This window comes from Pogona vitticeps, chromosome 10 (genome assembly GCF_051106095.1).
Source record: "Pogona vitticeps strain Pit_001003342236 chromosome 10, PviZW2.1, whole genome shotgun sequence".
In the NCBI taxonomy this organism is placed as follows: Eukaryota; Metazoa; Chordata; class Lepidosauria; order Squamata; family Agamidae; genus Pogona; species Pogona vitticeps.
The window spans coordinates 25,987,180-26,003,298 of NC_135792.1; the positions used below are offsets into that span (position 1 = coordinate 25,987,180).

At 41.5% G+C, this 16,119-nt stretch overlaps 1 protein-coding gene across 1 annotated transcript in view; it reads left to right on the forward strand.

Annotated features, from left to right (window-relative positions):
* GLG1 (golgi glycoprotein 1) overlaps window positions 1–16,119 on the forward strand; it is a 46,351-nt gene that overhangs the window by 9,789 nt on the left and 20,443 nt on the right. The window contains exons 2-5 of the mRNA XM_072980816.2: window positions 8,954–8,986; window positions 11,056–11,142; window positions 14,383–14,598; window positions 15,241–15,444. Coding sequence (XP_072836917.2) covers window positions 8,954–8,986; window positions 11,056–11,142; window positions 14,383–14,598; window positions 15,241–15,444 — 540 coding nt within the window. The remainder of the gene's footprint in view (window positions 1–8,953; window positions 8,987–11,055; window positions 11,143–14,382; window positions 14,599–15,240; window positions 15,445–16,119) is intronic.

Genomic DNA, 16,119 nt, shown 5'->3' on the forward strand with positions numbered 1-16,119 from the left:
AAAATGGTAGGTTGTCACTTACATGAGGTGATGTACCTCTGAGTGTGAATTATTTCTGGTCTGAACAAAACCAGAGGACTTGAATGAGGATGTAGGGGCTGTGAGGTTAGGTGTAGCAGAATGATCTACAAAGAGTTTTTGCTGGGTTCCTAATATATAAAATACACTTTGGCTTATCCATACTGAATAACAATTATATTTATAGCTAAAAGCAAAAAAACTTTTAAGACTCTATCTAATCTTATGCAGGTCAGTGTTTGGCTATACAGTAGCCTTAATTTTTCTTTCCTATATGGAAGAATGGATGAGTCCATTGCAAACGGTATCTGTTTACTGAATACGTTCAGCTCCATTTTGCACAGGGGTGTTATGTGTATTTGCATAACATTACAGTCTGCTCTCTCTCTTGCTTTTCCATCAAACTTCTAAACATATTTTAAACATTTGGGAAACAAGTTAAACCCTTTACTAAACTGCTCTATAATTGTTTAAGGCCTCATCCTTATGCTCGCCAGAAATGAGGTTAAATTGCTGTGTGAGACCTCTGGCACTTACAGAATTGGGGAAACCTGTACTTTGTGTTCCATTTGCAGCCTGCTCATTGTCCCTTGAGGCATGAGAAAAGGTGTGTGTGAAGGATTTGTGGTGAATTATATCTCCTTTGCTCCAGCTGAACCACCTTGGCAGATCTCATTCATTCTGTTCCCCCAAAAGACTGGTCATCTAGCAACCATCTAGTAGCAGATGAGTCTCTGGGCCTCCTAATAATTGCTGTAGATCAAGATGAGAGGCCAGGGCTTCCCAGCTGCTCCTTTGCAGTTCAGTTTATATGCAGATTGGTGTATTTGGGGCCCTGGGGTGTTGTCTGTGGTTTGGACCGTTTATTCAGGGTTGCAGAATTGTCTTGCAAAAATGTTAAAACCTTGAGCGCTGGGTGAGAAAATGTGGAACATAGCTTTAAAGAAGACATTATAAACTGTCACCTTTCTCCAGCTTCCTTATTGCCTTGCCCATGATATCTCTGATCTCTTTTGTCTTGACATACCTGTTTTACTCTGTGAGCGATTAATCAGATCTCTGCTCTGCTGCAACGCCCTACCATGAATTTCATTGATCGTGATAAACAAGAGGGACACAACACCTTGTTATCTGTATTACAGCTTCTGGGCTGCTGTGTTTGACCTGCAGCGCAAGTTGCTTTGGTTGAGCGTACTGCTGTATTCTTCTATTCCAGCAGATGTGGAATTCAGGCTTCCTTTCAGATACCCTTCAGCTTGGCCGGGCTGGGGTTGAGGTGGAATGAAACAACAGCAGAGGCACTGAAGCCTTCCTGGAGGGGCTTCCTTGAATGTGTGGTGGATTTTCACTTGTCTGCCTCAACCAGAACAAAGACTATTTTGCACTTCTAGAACTGACAGCAGGCAATTTGGGGCTCACAGCGAACACTATGTTTGCTCTCTTGATAAAATAGTAATAGTAGTAATCTTGCAAGATTAGGGCAGTGGTGAGATATTTGGTATTGACCGAACCAGGTATTTGTTGTTTAATAGCAGAATCTTTATGGGAAGAAGAACAGAAGAGTGTGCTGGTAAATGGTCGCTGTACAGTATAATATAGCATCTCTTTTGTATGCGACCCTGCTAGATAGGAGACCAATATTGAAGGCCAGCCTCTGTACTAGTGGCTAAACTAAGAATAGATGGAGCAGGATGTAAATTTTAATTCCACACCCCTTTTCCTTTAGCTCCTCTTCATTGCAGCTATAATTTATCTTTCACAGATCTGTGTATCCAGTTAATCAATATTGACACAGCTGAACCTTCCATTAAAGAATGAATATTCAGTAGAAAATTCTCAGTGTAGAAGCAGCTGGGCACCCATTTGAATTATCTCCGTGTCTATAAGTCTGCAGTGTCTTTACTAAGCCCAAGAACCACAGAGTGTTCCCTAGTTGAATGGCACATCATTAGTGGTGCAGGCTTAAGCCCAGACATGTGCAGGCAGATGTGTTGGGGACTGAGAGGTGCGGATGGGGAGTCTAATTTGTGTCTCTTGAGTGGGCAGGAAAGGAGAGTGCCAAATTAGGATGGACAGAGGCATTTAGACCATCACAAATTGGGGTGATAAATATGGTCACACCGTTGTTTTCGAATTTGAATGATATTCTTCATCTTTTGTTTGAACATAGCATAGTCATGAAGGATTTGAGAATCTATATCTTTCTAAAATGCAAATCATTAGATATGCTGTTTTTAGATATACACACACTACCAGATCCATTTGGCAGAATTAAATGGGAGGAAAAGAAGAGAAAAAGAAAAACATTGTGGTGCTTTAAAGATTATTTTTTTCTATAAAATGCTACAGCATTTCCCCTTTTTTCCTCTTTATGTTTGTCAATATACTGAGACAGACTAACAGATCTACTGCTTTGGTTTTTGATAAATGATTTAATTTGTGCTTCTAAAAAAATCAAAGAAGGAACTGCCGTATAGCTTGGTTGGTTTAGCTTTCTGGCTATGGAGCCAGAGGTTGGGAGTTTGACTCCCCATTGTGCTTTCTTAATAGGAGCTGGACTCTATAATCTGTAGGGGTTCCTTCCAGCTCTGCAGTTTGATGATGATGATGATGATGATGATGATGATGATGATGATGATGATGATGATGATGATGATGATGATGATGATGATGAAAGAATGCCAGTTGCATAGATCTTTAGTGAAACTGATGCATGTTATTCTGACTGTTAAGGTGTTACTTTCACAACATGGGAGCTGCTATAGGAAAGGCCCTATTCTGGAGTGAAAGCTGCTCAGCTTTATTGTAGGCTGGAATTGAGAGCACACTTGGGGGCTCCTGTGGGAGAGAGTTTCTGTGCAATAATTGGGCTCGGGGTTTCAAGGACTTAAAGGAGAGACTTGAGAATTAAAATGGGGCCTGGCAACCAAATGGCAAGGCAGATGTTTCAGAAAGGTTGTATATGTGAACCTTGGCCCAGGACAGTTAACAAGTGGATCGTTGCCCTCAGCACTGCTTGAACTTTCTGAACCATCTTGAAAGGCTCGTGATTAAGCCACAGAAAGTGTGATTGTAAGTAATCAGTGCCAAGCACAGAAATATGCCTTCCTGAGATTGAATGAGGGGAGAAGAGGAAGAAAGAGGGCTGATTGCCACTCTGTTGTTGTAGGGCCGTCTGATAGTTTAATCCAGAAAGCATAGTCCTTTGTGGTTCCTGCTAATTCTGTTCCCTTTTTGAACAAAGGACCAAATGATTTATCTCAAAGCAGCTACAGCTATTTCAGCTGTACAGAGAGGTAGCACAGGTGTCCCTGTAGAATAAAGGGGAAATCACCTGCCTTCAACTCAGATATGTGAAAAATCTTCTCTCCCCCCCCCCCCCCCCAACTAGGTTTGTGAAGAAAACCCAAAGCAAGAAGGCTCTGGAAGGAACTGCATCCTTAGTTATGCTCTGTGTAATAGCAGCGAGAGCTGCATTGTTAGTCTTCTGGCTTGTATGAGCCGAAGCTGACTTTTAAACCAAAAGAGCTCGGATGTTTTAATGAGATAATCTGGCAGAACTCTGACTCCTAGTAACACAGGGGGAAAAATTGAATTGGAATTTCTTGCTCTAAGAGGTTTAGCCAACACTGGAGTGCCATTTCACAGCAATTATGATTCCTGTAAATACATGAAGTGAGACTTTAGCAATAGGCCATAGCTGTTGATCTGTTTAAAACAATTATATCCTGCCTTTGCTTGTGTGGCCCAAGACAGCTAACTGTGGAATCATAAAATCCAGCTGAAACCAAGTATAATGGTTAAACAATGAACATAAGAATACCAGTGAAATAGCAGTGATACAAATGTAATAAGAGACCCAAAGGGGCAGACATACAATATGGGCCAATTGAGGTGGATAAAAATGAATTTTTTAGAAAAATCAAGTTGATTTAAATCACGATTAAAATTTTTAAAAATGATGTTTTTGACTTAAATTGTTGGGAAAAAAATCTGATTTTTAAAATTTAAATCATTATTTAAATGGTGATTTAAATCAATTTGATTTAAATTGAATCCATCCTGGGGCAAACCATACACTGAACTCTGGGTAAGAAGCGTGATCTCTCCATGATGTTCTAGACTACAGCTCCCATAAATCTCCCATTAAAATAAATTGCAAAGAGATCAGTTTATTTTTATTTTTATTATTACTTTGATGTATGTACCACCCCATTAGTGTCGAAGCACTATTCTGGGAGGTTTGCAGACAGTTAAAACAAACTACCCCAAAGTAAATATAAATTACAAAAACATGGTCTACCAACCTTTATCTTCAGACCGGTTTTCTTTTAGTGATTGGCTTTCTGGCAGGGTTTTTTAAATGGAGTTTTGTGCCTTGTTGCTTTGAACGTGTTTTGGCATTGGTTATGGTTAACCATTTTTAGTGTGGTATTTGCTTCTTCTAAACATATTTGTATATATATTGTTTTTAGTGGTTGTTGTGGGTTTTTCGGGCTCTTTGGCCGTGTTCTGAAGGTTGTTCTTCCTAACGTTTCGCCAGTCTCTGTGGCCATGGGCATCTTCAGAGGGCAACCATTAGATCCCGGCCGTGAAAGCCTTCGCAAATGTATTGTTTTTAGCTTTTAAATAATTGCATTTTAATGATGTAAGCCACCTTGGGTCCTTATAAAGGAGAAAGGTGGGGTAAAATTATTTTGAATAAGTAAGTAAATAAATAAATCCAAACATCTGGAGGGCACCAAGTTGCTCATCTCTAGGCTTTGCTTTGTGATACAAGCCCCAATACAGGGCTTTGTAACGAGAAGTCCAAAGTCTGGGTGCCAGAGCAGAGGATGTTGTTCTCCAACCAAAATGGCCTTCCTATAGCGATCTATATCCTGACTTGATTGATTGTTTATGGTAAAGCAATGGCCTTTAGAAATGTTCACTTGTGATTCAGTGAATGCTTTTATCTTTGGTCTTGGAGAATAATTTGTACAACATTTTATTTAAACTTGATTTCAGTCCAATCCACCTTGCTTTGAATTAGATTCCAAACAAGTACTGAACCATGACCGTAACAGTTTTCAAAGAGGTAGCTATGTTACTCTGTTTCAGGATATATAACAACAAGAAATAAGGATGCATAACAAAAACAATGCCTTAAAAATGTAACTAACTGATGCAACTTTACTTACACTGTTGCGGATTAACGTCCATTTTCTCTGATACATGGAGTGAAATGTTCATCTTCAAGTTTATATACATGGTAGACGCTGTGGAGGTAGGGACCCCATGATTCAAGGATACAGGCATAGAGAACGTAATTTCAAAGTGGCAATGAAACGATGAAAGCTTTGGTTGATTGATTTCCCAATTGAACTGAGAACCAGAAGTGAACTATTAGCCCATTCATTCCCCAAGGCGTGGGTGGGTGTGCCTCCCTGGGGTGTGTGAAAAATTTATGAAGTGGGATATAATGACTTCGAGATTTAACATTTTTACTAGCTTAAACAAATCTTTACAATAATTACAATTTGCTAGTACTTAGGATTTTTCAAGAAAAACTTTTTGTGTTCATGTTTAATTTAAAATAGTTAAAATCTGCTTTTGTGTTCTTTAAAAATTTTAATTAGTTTTTTTTGGGGGAAATGGGGTTAGATGGTGTTAAAGGATGGTGGGGGGCATGAGTTTTAAATACCGAAAAAACAGAGTGGGAGGTAATGCTGAAACGTTTGAGAAGAGGGTGGATTTGATTAAAATCAAATTGATCTAAATCACAATTGAAATAATGACTTAAATTAAAAAGTGATATTTTTTTAATGTTTTATGCATATAAAGTGCCAAAACAAAAAACGATCACTTCCACGCATGTCCCTCCTAGGAGTATGATGCTTCTGGATTTTATGGCCGCCTTTGGCGCAGGAAATAAGCTTGCAGAAGTCTTCCCATCAGGGGTTTGTTCCTAACTGCTGGCCGGCAAGCCAAGCCTCTCCTCTTGCATTGTGCTCTGCTATTTAGCTTGAGAGTGTAAATGTGCCTGTGTACAAACTACTTCCTCCATGCTGGAGAGAAGCCCATGATGGAAGGACTTGTCCTGCTGTCTCATACCTCTCGCTTAAAATAAAAACCAGTGGGAGAAATTTCACTGCACCATTCCATGTCGTCTTTTCATTTTGGAATCTCTGGAAAGAAAGGGAAGTGCCATCTTTCACCCTTCCCAGTGTACTAAAGACCCATTCTTACTTTTTTTGAACCTTGTCTCCATCTTCTTCCTTCTCTGAGGATTAGAGCCCAAGTGACAGAAATCTCTGGCCTTACAAGCCTGGACAATATTTCTGTGAATATTTCAGGAAGCAAATCGATGGCATCTTTGTTGAGGGGGGTGGTGGTCTTAGAGGCAAATCCTTTGTGGCTTGTTCTTATGAATACACAGGGCAGCTTTTATTGTAATTCATGACTGTAGCTGTAACTGCCTATCTCAATTTCCAAATAATGGTTTCATAAAATTAGATACTTCATGTGCTTTATTCTTCCCCTGGGTTATAATGGGAAGCATGTGTTGCTCCGACACCCAGGAACATATAAGAGTAGTAAGTGGATAACTATTTTTTTTTTTTTTTGCGTAAGAAGTTAATCTTACCTAAACCAGATTTGAATTTACAGTTCATACCTGCCAGAAATGTTTCCAGCTTCAGTGTCATACTTATTCTGAAGCAGAATACTAGGTGGCATTTCAGAGGATGTTTTAGAAGCCTCATGCCTGTCCCTCTGAAGCAGCCTACCTCAGCCAACTGGCCAAGTGGGTAGGGCTAAAAAAAGAACTTTACGGTTTTTAGAGACTGCTGATTATACATTTTAAATATGTTTTCCATGATGTGCACTTAAAACCATTGAATGATCAGGCTTAAATGAAGGTATCTGCTGTTAAAATGCATTGCCACATTTTGGAGTATGTCCACTACATTTGCATGAATGAAATCATGCTGATGTTAGCAGCTTCACTTGGCAGTATAATCAAGAAAGAGAAAAGGGTTAAAAAAATCATATGTTTTGTTCCTTTGAGGGAGAAGCAGTGCAGGTGTGAATTACAGCATTAGTTTCTCTCATCTGTTGAATCTTGTTGTGCTAAATAAACTTGTGGCAGAAATTTTCAAAACAACAGACTCCTTTCTTTAAATTACCACATCCTGTTTGCTGGGATGCGGCTCACACTGAAAGCCTATATAAAGCCTGTCTCACTTTCCTCCCCCGGTGTTGGAAAACTGGAATTAAATAGATTTCCCTGCCCACTTTATTTTCAGAACCTTAGCCAATGTAATGAATTAAAGTTGCTAGCTTACATGTTCCCTATACTGATTTCAGGTCCCACATTAACACAAAATATGAAGGAAATGTATACAGTAAATCCCTTATATCTGCAGTTTGCTGCAGTCCTATACACAACAAACTAGGACACCCCTTTGTTGTCTTTGTCTCACTCCCTTGTATTTGCTGTATAGGGTTCTCTTGTATTTGTGGTTTCAGGCATTTACGGTGGAGTGTGGAACCAATCTCCCACAGATATGAGGTGGTGGTGTCCTCCGTATAGTATTTTGTTTAGGTGATCACCTAGGCTCACTGAAATGCAAAACTCATAGCACTATCCTTGGCTTCTTTTAGGCCACAGAAACATCTTTCTACAGTGCAGAATATTTCCTTATGCCTGGAATGTTTGCTACATGTGGTGCAGGCATACCAGAATAGTTCCCTTGCTTCTCACCTAATAAAGCAGTGGATCCCAACTTTAAGTCCCCAGATGTTCTTGGACTATAACTTGCAGAAATTTTGGCATGGCTGGTGGTGAAGGCATCAGGGAGTTTTAGTCCAGGAACATCTGGGTCACCCAAGGTTGGGAACCATTGTATTAAGGTAAATACATGGTTATCAGACTGCTGTTTTGCCTCAATGTAAGTGATATAACTAACACATGATTGTGAAGACAAGGTGGTTGAATTGGGCCTGATACATTGTAAAGACTAAAAGAGGTGGTGTTTAAAATCTTTTTAAAAATCTGTTACTCTTTAAAGTTCTTTTGTTGTTTGTTTTTCTGAAATAGATTAACATGGCTACCTTGCTGAATACAATCTAGGACATTGTTTCTCAGTCTTTGGTCCTCTGTATGCTTTGGACTTCAGTTTCAGAATCCTTGGCCATTTGACCATGCAACTTGCGACTCCAGAGAGTTGGCATCCCAAATATTTGGAGTCCCAAAGACTGAGAACCTTGCCTCCAAAGCAGTTTTCCCCATTGATGGATTCTTGAATGCCAACTCTTATAATTTGTGCCCACCTGATGGCTTTTAAAGTAAGCTCTAAAAAAAAAGTAGACCAACTGAATTAAAGGAAAATGGGAAAAAGAGCTTGGTGGAGCCTGCCTTGTTCCGTTTGTCTTGAAAGTACCATGATCCTTTCTGTTTGTTCCATTATACATCACTCCCAAGCTCCCGTGCATATACATAGGGTGTTGCTGAGGAGAGTCCAGGAGGGTAACAGTTGGGAGGATGTTGAGGGCAGGAGGTTGGAGCAAAGTTTAATATGATTTTGCTTCATTTGACAACAAACACAAAACTTCCAGAATAAACAGATTCCGAGGAGGATGTTAAAGGCACAGAGGAAACTTCCGGTCTGTCTAGAGAGGCTATACCGCTTTGTGAAATAAGAGTCTTGGAAAAGCAGTAAGAAGGGAGGATTCCAAAGCAGCATCAAGGCCACTGTATGGGAGTCAGAGATTGATTAGATTAGATAAATCCTCTATTTAATCTGTGGGCGGATAACCTTCATAGTTTGCTTAAGAAAGTTTGTTTAATAATGCACATTCTTCTGAAACAATAGGATTTGTCTGTCTCTGTAGAGACTAGGCAGTATAACCTGACCTGTTCTGAAATATTATTATCATCTTCTTTTTTTTCCAGCCGGACAATGAAATTTCATCAGACTGCAACCACGTGAGTGTTTTTTTTTCTTCCTCTTCTTTCGTTTAGGGACTTGCTCCTCAGGGAGCTTTTATCACATTTCTGTTTGAGCAAAAGGGCATAATTTCTGGGATCCTCAATCAGTTCCTTGAAGCAGATGTGACTCATGCTTCTTTCTCTCTCCATGGCTGACCACATTAAAAATAGAGACGTTGATCTCCAGTGGAATGGCTGGTTGATTTCTGTGGCCTGACGCACACTGCTACAGGATCTGTACATCAGAATGATGGAATTGGAAGGGACCCCATGGAATCAGCCTTGGAGAATAAAGTTAAATTAAGTGGAAAGCACATTTGTTGCTCTGTTGTGCAGTGTGTCACACGGAGCAGTTGCCCCTCTGTAAGCAGCTGGGGTGCAAGTGATACGTCCCTGCATTTTTATCATACCTCTAACGTGACTGAGGAGAAGGCATTGGAAGTGTTGTGGCGAGAGATCCCACAAATATTCTGGCTTTACAGTCTCATTTGGGAATTTGAGAATGTGTAGGTGCCCTCTCAAAATGTCTCTGATGGCCCCACGCCAGGCTGCAGAATGGCTGCTAGTTGGGAACATGGTTAGTCACAAAAGAGCTGTTTCCCGGAAGGCCAGTTAGTGACACTGAAAGGCAGAGAACATGCCCAAGATAATCAGAGTGCAAAGCTGGGATGAGCTTTGAACCCAGAACAATTCTTTTGTTATTCCAGTAGAACATAGGTTTTGCAGAAGACAAGGCTGTTCGTTTTCCTGAAATAAGTAAAGTACTCTTAAAATTTATTTACCCAGGTCTGTATTCCCAAGCTTATTACACACCCAGTCCTGCTCTTCCATGTGGTACTGTGCAGATTCCTTTCTTTCTTTGTACATAAAAGAAATGCAAAGCTCCTTTTTTCAGGGTGGCGTTTTGCCTCCTGAGGCTGTGCCCCATCTGTGACCCCCTGTGGATCCAGAACCCTCTTAGGGAAATTAAGAGAGCAGGTTCCTGGGGCTTGAGTCGGTCTTCCATTCCTTGGTGTACCTGGACAGTCTCCGTGGAGTGCGCTATGAAATGGCCTGCTGGCCACAGTTTACAATAGAAAAAGGGTATGAGAGTTCCGCCCTGGGACACTTCTCTGTCTTCCATGTTAAAACTGGGTTTGGAGAGGAGAAGAGGGGTTAAAAATCAGGGCAACTTCTGCCGTTGTTTCTTGCTGGGCATTTTGATGCCACAGGAGAAAGGCCAAGAATTTGGGATCATTCATAGGGAGGAAACCCCATCGTGCTCACAAATCAGATACCTGATTTGCAAATTCAGGTGCTGGATTTCTCCTCTTTGGATCATAATGAGTCGTTGCCACTACGTCTTCCAGATGGTCATTAAGTGTTGTTATAGAATGAGCTGCTTTTGGATCGCAGCCCAGTTCCTCAGGAGGATGAAGCATTAATCCAGAATTTCAGGCAAGACAGTGAACTAGTGCAAGGCAATAGATATGTAACATGGGGCAGGTGGATAAGATCCGGTAGCCCCATGGGCTGTCACAAGCCCAGAAACCCAGCCTCCTGAACCACGTGCTCCTCTTTGGCTTTTGATTCTTCATGACATGTTTGCTAAGCATGAGTTCTTGTTTAATTGAGATTTATGTTCAGCCCAATGCTTCCCGGAGTCCCTGTTCTCAGGTTTTCCCTGTTGGGGAGCAGCAGCATATCAGGGTTCTGTTCCTTGAAAATGGCTGCAGAAACAATGTCGTGATTGATTTGAGATTGTCTGCATTTACATCTAATGTAGAGCTGGGCAAATTTTCAGAGCTATTTGCATTTCATTACACAAGACTGAGGTACTGCTTGAAGTCAAAACAGAAGCCTCTTCTGTCAAGGAATTGTGGAATATGAAAAAGAAACAAACAGTAAAAAAAACTTGGGCTGTGCCTTTTAGACAGCTCAGTGGTTTTGGTCTCTGAGTGCGGAGCCAGAGGTGGGGAGTTCGATTCCCCCGCTGGGCCTCCTTGACAGGAACCGGACTTGATGATCCATAGCGAGCCTTCTAGCTTTGCATTTATGGGATTGTTATTATTCTGTATTCCCTTTAGCTCTTGTGGAACTATAAGCTGAACCTGACCGCAGATCCAAAATTTGAAACAGTGGCTAGAGAAGTTTGCAAATCTACCATAGCAGAGGTAAGTCCGGCATGCCTTGGTAGCAGGATGAGATTCCTGGTTTTGTTTTCATTAAACGATGCCATAAAAGCTTATGGCTTGAAATGAGGCATTGGGTTAGCTTTAAAAGTACCTTATTAATATGTGCTAAATGTCTGTCTCCTAACAGCTGCAGGCTGTGAGCTTTTCTCTCCCCTGCCCCCCCACAACTAACTTTTGATTGATGGAATGAAAGGAACATGTTAATAGGCTGCTAATTTCTTTTCTCGATTTAGCCCGATCTTCTTGCTTATCAAGGGAAGAGTACTTGACAGCTGTCTATTCCAGAAAAGTAGGAATGACTTCAGGCCAAGGTGACTGCTTCGGCTCGAAGGAATTCCAATGGCTGATGCCTGAGTAGGCTCATTAGCTGGGCTTTACTCCTCTCTTGTTTCTTTTGCCTGGACTGGATGATGCCATCAGATTACAGAAAGAAGGATTGATTTGATCCAAGAGGCAGGGAACATTTGCATAAAAGAAAGTGCTGACTGCTTTGAAGGAGGCAGCTGTGAGAGAGAGAGCACATATTTTAAATATGTTCCTCGGGCAAGAAACATTTTCCCCGTGTCCCATGGTTGCAGCCTGTTCTTTCTTTCTTGGGCAGGATGTTCAGGTAGGAGCACCTGTTAAGGGGAATTGGATGTATCGTTAGCCTCAGTCTATTCCTTTGGCACAGATGTAGTGATAATGGATGACCTGAATTGGTGCCGGGTTTAGGGGAAAGTTACAGGCTAATTAACCTCTTCTGGAAATGAGGTGGGTCGGTAGCGTTGGAGGTCATGCAGCACCCACCGTTCCCAGCATGTGGAGAGCCTGCCCAGAACCTGAGATATAATTGGAAGAGGGTTGATGGTTGAAAGGGAAGTTCTTAAGATTTGGTTACTGATGCTAGGAAGAGTATGTTGTTCATTTGAATACCTTCCAGGATTTAGGAAAATGACTACATTATTCACAATTCATCTGATGAAAACTAGTGATACAAGAAGTTGCCTTTAAGGTAGTATGTCAGCGGTATTAAATATCTGTTTCGGTAACGATTTAGCTTACTTTGCTTGTCCCTTTCAGGGTAAAAAAACGATGGAATGCTGTGTTGATTCGGGTAGCATCGACTGTTGATGAATCCATAATTGCTTGTATAATTGCAGAAAGTGCTTGCCTTCAGGTCATTAGCACACTGATCCATTTTCCAGTAAAATGATCTGCTTTATAAATATTGCTCCGCTGAGGCTCTTTCTGAGTACTGTTCCCAGGAAGACAAGCTGGTGCTGCCAATGGGGTTTGGTCATCCCTCATGCCCTGCTCTGTTTCAAGCTGTTTTCTTCATTGATGGCAAAGTTTGGAAAGTTTTATTCTACAGTAATCTTGGAGAGCAGATCATTCTGGAACAACCCCACAAAATCTATTTGGAGGGGTGTGTTTAGCTAGCCAAGCTGTTGAGAATACTAGTTACCAGTGTGTAAGTAGTGATACTCATGAATTGATTGGACAGAGTAAAAGTGACTGATGAATGCCACATGTGTATATAGATGCTTTGATTGTGGATCAAAGGCTGGAAGCGAAAACAGTTTGCTTAGTACAATTAAGCTTAGAGCAGTGTGAAATTCTGGATTGGGCTAAGGTGTCCAGTAAGCATTTGTCTTATGTTATTATCAGAATCTTCTTTTGTTTTAATAAAAAAAAATTTAAATACTTGCCTGCTTAACCACAGCTGACATATCAGTTGCCCAAAGGATGCATTGATTTTTCAGATCCCAAGTTTGAGGTGGACCACATATTATTGTAGGTCTTGACGCTCTCATTGCTTGGAGTCTGTTTTTATCCTGTTTACATCAGGTTAATGTTCTTGTTGTTTTAAAATCACAGCACAATTAATACATTTTTAAAAGTTCAAGTGCTGCTTTTCACTTTCCTCTACCTTGTTGTGTACATCAGATTAAAAGCATCTAAATGTAAATGGAACTTATGGGCAGTGGTGCTGATAAACAGTGTTAAGTCAACCAGTAAATAATTCCATAAAATCCAGATGGATTAGTGCAGTTGCAAGTGCTAGGCATTTTAACTTCATTATCAGCCACTCAACCAGACCTGGGCAAAGTGCGGCCCGAGGCCACATGCGGCCTGCGAGCCGCTCTTGTCTGGCCCGCCGGTCGTCGCTCCAGTTTGGTGTTCAAGTAATTGTCCAAGCCCAAGACAGACTGGATTTCTCTCACTGAACAAGATGAACATCAAAACCATTTATAGCCTTTTGTCTAAAGTTGATCAGTTGCTTATCTTTAACATACCCCAAAAAACAAAAAACAAGAACTCTTTAGTATTTGTAAAGATTAACAATCATAGCATCACTGTGTCATTTTATTTTTAAGTAAAGTTGGTTTGCCCCCCCCCCCCCGAACACAGTTCAGATTTTTCATGTGGCCCCCTATAGAAATTAATTGCCCACCTCTGCACTAAACTAATGAAAGGCTGAGTTTGGATTGCTCTTAAACTGGGCTTTTAAGAAGACTGTATGTTTGTCACCTTCCAGTAGAACAAGTCCCCTCCACATACATGTTCTCCTTTCAGAGAGTCCTTTTCGTATAATCTGACAAAATACCCGAACAAGTCTATTGTGGAATCGGTGTGCATGACAGAAGATATTCTATCATTTATTACATTTCTCTTCCACCTTTACACTTCTAGGTAGTGCTCAAAGCTGCTTATTTATAGTTGTCATAAAATATTACAAACAAGTGAGAACAGATTTAACCATATAATCCGTAAAATCAAATAAAGCCAAGCGCAGCTATAAGAAGCATTAAAATTAATTAAGTGTGCTGACAGTCAGAATCATTGCAGTAAATTAAACAGTATTACATTGAGACAGTATGCGGTCCTGTCAACTCCCATAGATCATGGCTCTGTTAGGCCTCGCTGCAGACCTGTGTAAGCTGAAAGCACACTCTAGAACATACCTCTAAGCTTCTTGTGAATCCCATATCTTTGTGGTCCCTGTTACTCCCGTGCAGGATGTGTTTAGAACTTTCTAGAGCTGAGCCAGGTGTCTCTGGCATTCTTCTCATGCCCTTTGTTATACAGTAGTGCCGTTTCCTCCCCCCCCCCCTTTTTTTTCTCCATCTGAGGACGGGAAAGAGAGCAGGTATGATGAATCTGTGGTGTGCTTAGAGCTCCAGACATTTGTAGGCGGTATACATATTTGTTTTTACCTTGGATATATCTGGACAGATCAAAGAATGTGCCGATGAGCCCATGGGAAAAGGCTACCTGGTCTCCTGCTTGGTGGATCACAGGGGAAACATCACCGAATACCAGTGTCACCAATACATCACCAAAATGACAGCTGTTATCTTCAGCGATTATCGCCTGATCTGTGGCTTTATGGATGACTGCAGGAATGATATTAACCTCTTCAAGTGTGGCAGTGTACGGCCTGGTGAAAAGGTAACTGATCCCAAAATTTGGCTGAGTCTGGATACAATAAAATGGTAGAAAAGGAAAGAGGCTGGAACATAATCTCACTGATACTAGCGTTGCTCCACCCCCACCCCACCCCCAAAAAAGGATTGTAACCAAATTCTCTGGCTGGTGTTTAATACCCATAGCCTCCCTCCCCACGTATCGTGTCACTGTTCAGCAGAGTGATATGTTAGAATGATTCTGAGTTGTTGGGAAAGCCTTACTTACTTTACACTTTCATAAGATGTGGGTGGCCTCAGATTTAGCCCGTACAGACTTGCACCCTCAAGTGCTGTATTGTTTTAATAGTTATATTAGTTATGTTCACCTGCAGAATGTAGGAGGCCAAGCCTTCTAAGTTTAGGCCTTTCTCTAAATGTCTGTACAGTATTTGTCTGTCAGGTAGAACTCCCAGGGTGGAGAATTATTGGATTTGTAGCCCCCAAATTCCACCCTTGATAGGAGGAGGTGGGGAATCAGCTTCCTATGTGGGCTAAGCAGAACCCTTTGCTTTCAGCTGCTCTCGTGTTTCCTAAAGAATCTTGGAGCGAAAGGCAGAAAAGGTGCCCTATAAATGCAGAGTTTTTTTTTCCCCTACTGCCATGTAACTTCCTTCTCTGCCTTCAGGATGCCCACTCTCAGGGAGAGGTGGTGGCTTGCCTAGAGAAAGGCTTAGTGAAAGAGGCAGAAGAGAAGGAACCCCGGATGAGAGTGTCTAAAGAGTGTAAGAAGGCAATCCTACGTGTGGCTGAGCTCTCCTCGGATGACTTTCATTTAGACCGACACCTCTACTTCGCCTGCCGGGATGACCGGGAACGCTTCTGTGAAAACGTGAGCTGCCTCTCATTTTCCTCCCTTCCCTGGCACAGAAGACCAGTCCCCCCCCCCCCCCCCGGTCCTGCAAAAAAAGAGCTCTGCTTATACACCCAAGCATAAGCATAACAAAGAAGGACAGTAAGCATAATAAAAAGGAGAGTTATCATTTCCCAGACATGATTGCAAATGATTTAGTTTCGAGTAAAACAAAGCGTTCTGTTGAATTGGATTCTGATACGTGTACCAGGTCTTGGCTAAAAATGAATTGCTGTGTCAGGCAGGGTAGAAATCCCCCCCCCCCCCCGCCACCTCCACCTGAGGTCTGGGTGCAGAGTAACCCATGTCAGTCAAGTTATTCTGGTGCACGAGGTAGAGAATTTCTGTCCCCGTTGCTAGCAGTAAAAATACAGAAACAACAAATTAAACAACGAATAATGTGCCCTCCTTTCATGGCACCTCATATTCTGCTGCCTGAGGCCTCTGCCTCACTCTGCCTGATGGAAGGGCCGGCCCTGATATACTTGCACAGGTTGCAAGACACAGAACAGTTATCTGGCAGTGCCCTGCAAATCACAATACCCTGGATAGTATGATGAAAAGCAGGCAGTAAGAGGTCGTGGGAAATGTTGACATTGGCCTAGGCAGCGTGTCTTCAAATCTCTCTTGGACTGTGATCCTCAGAGGGTCGCC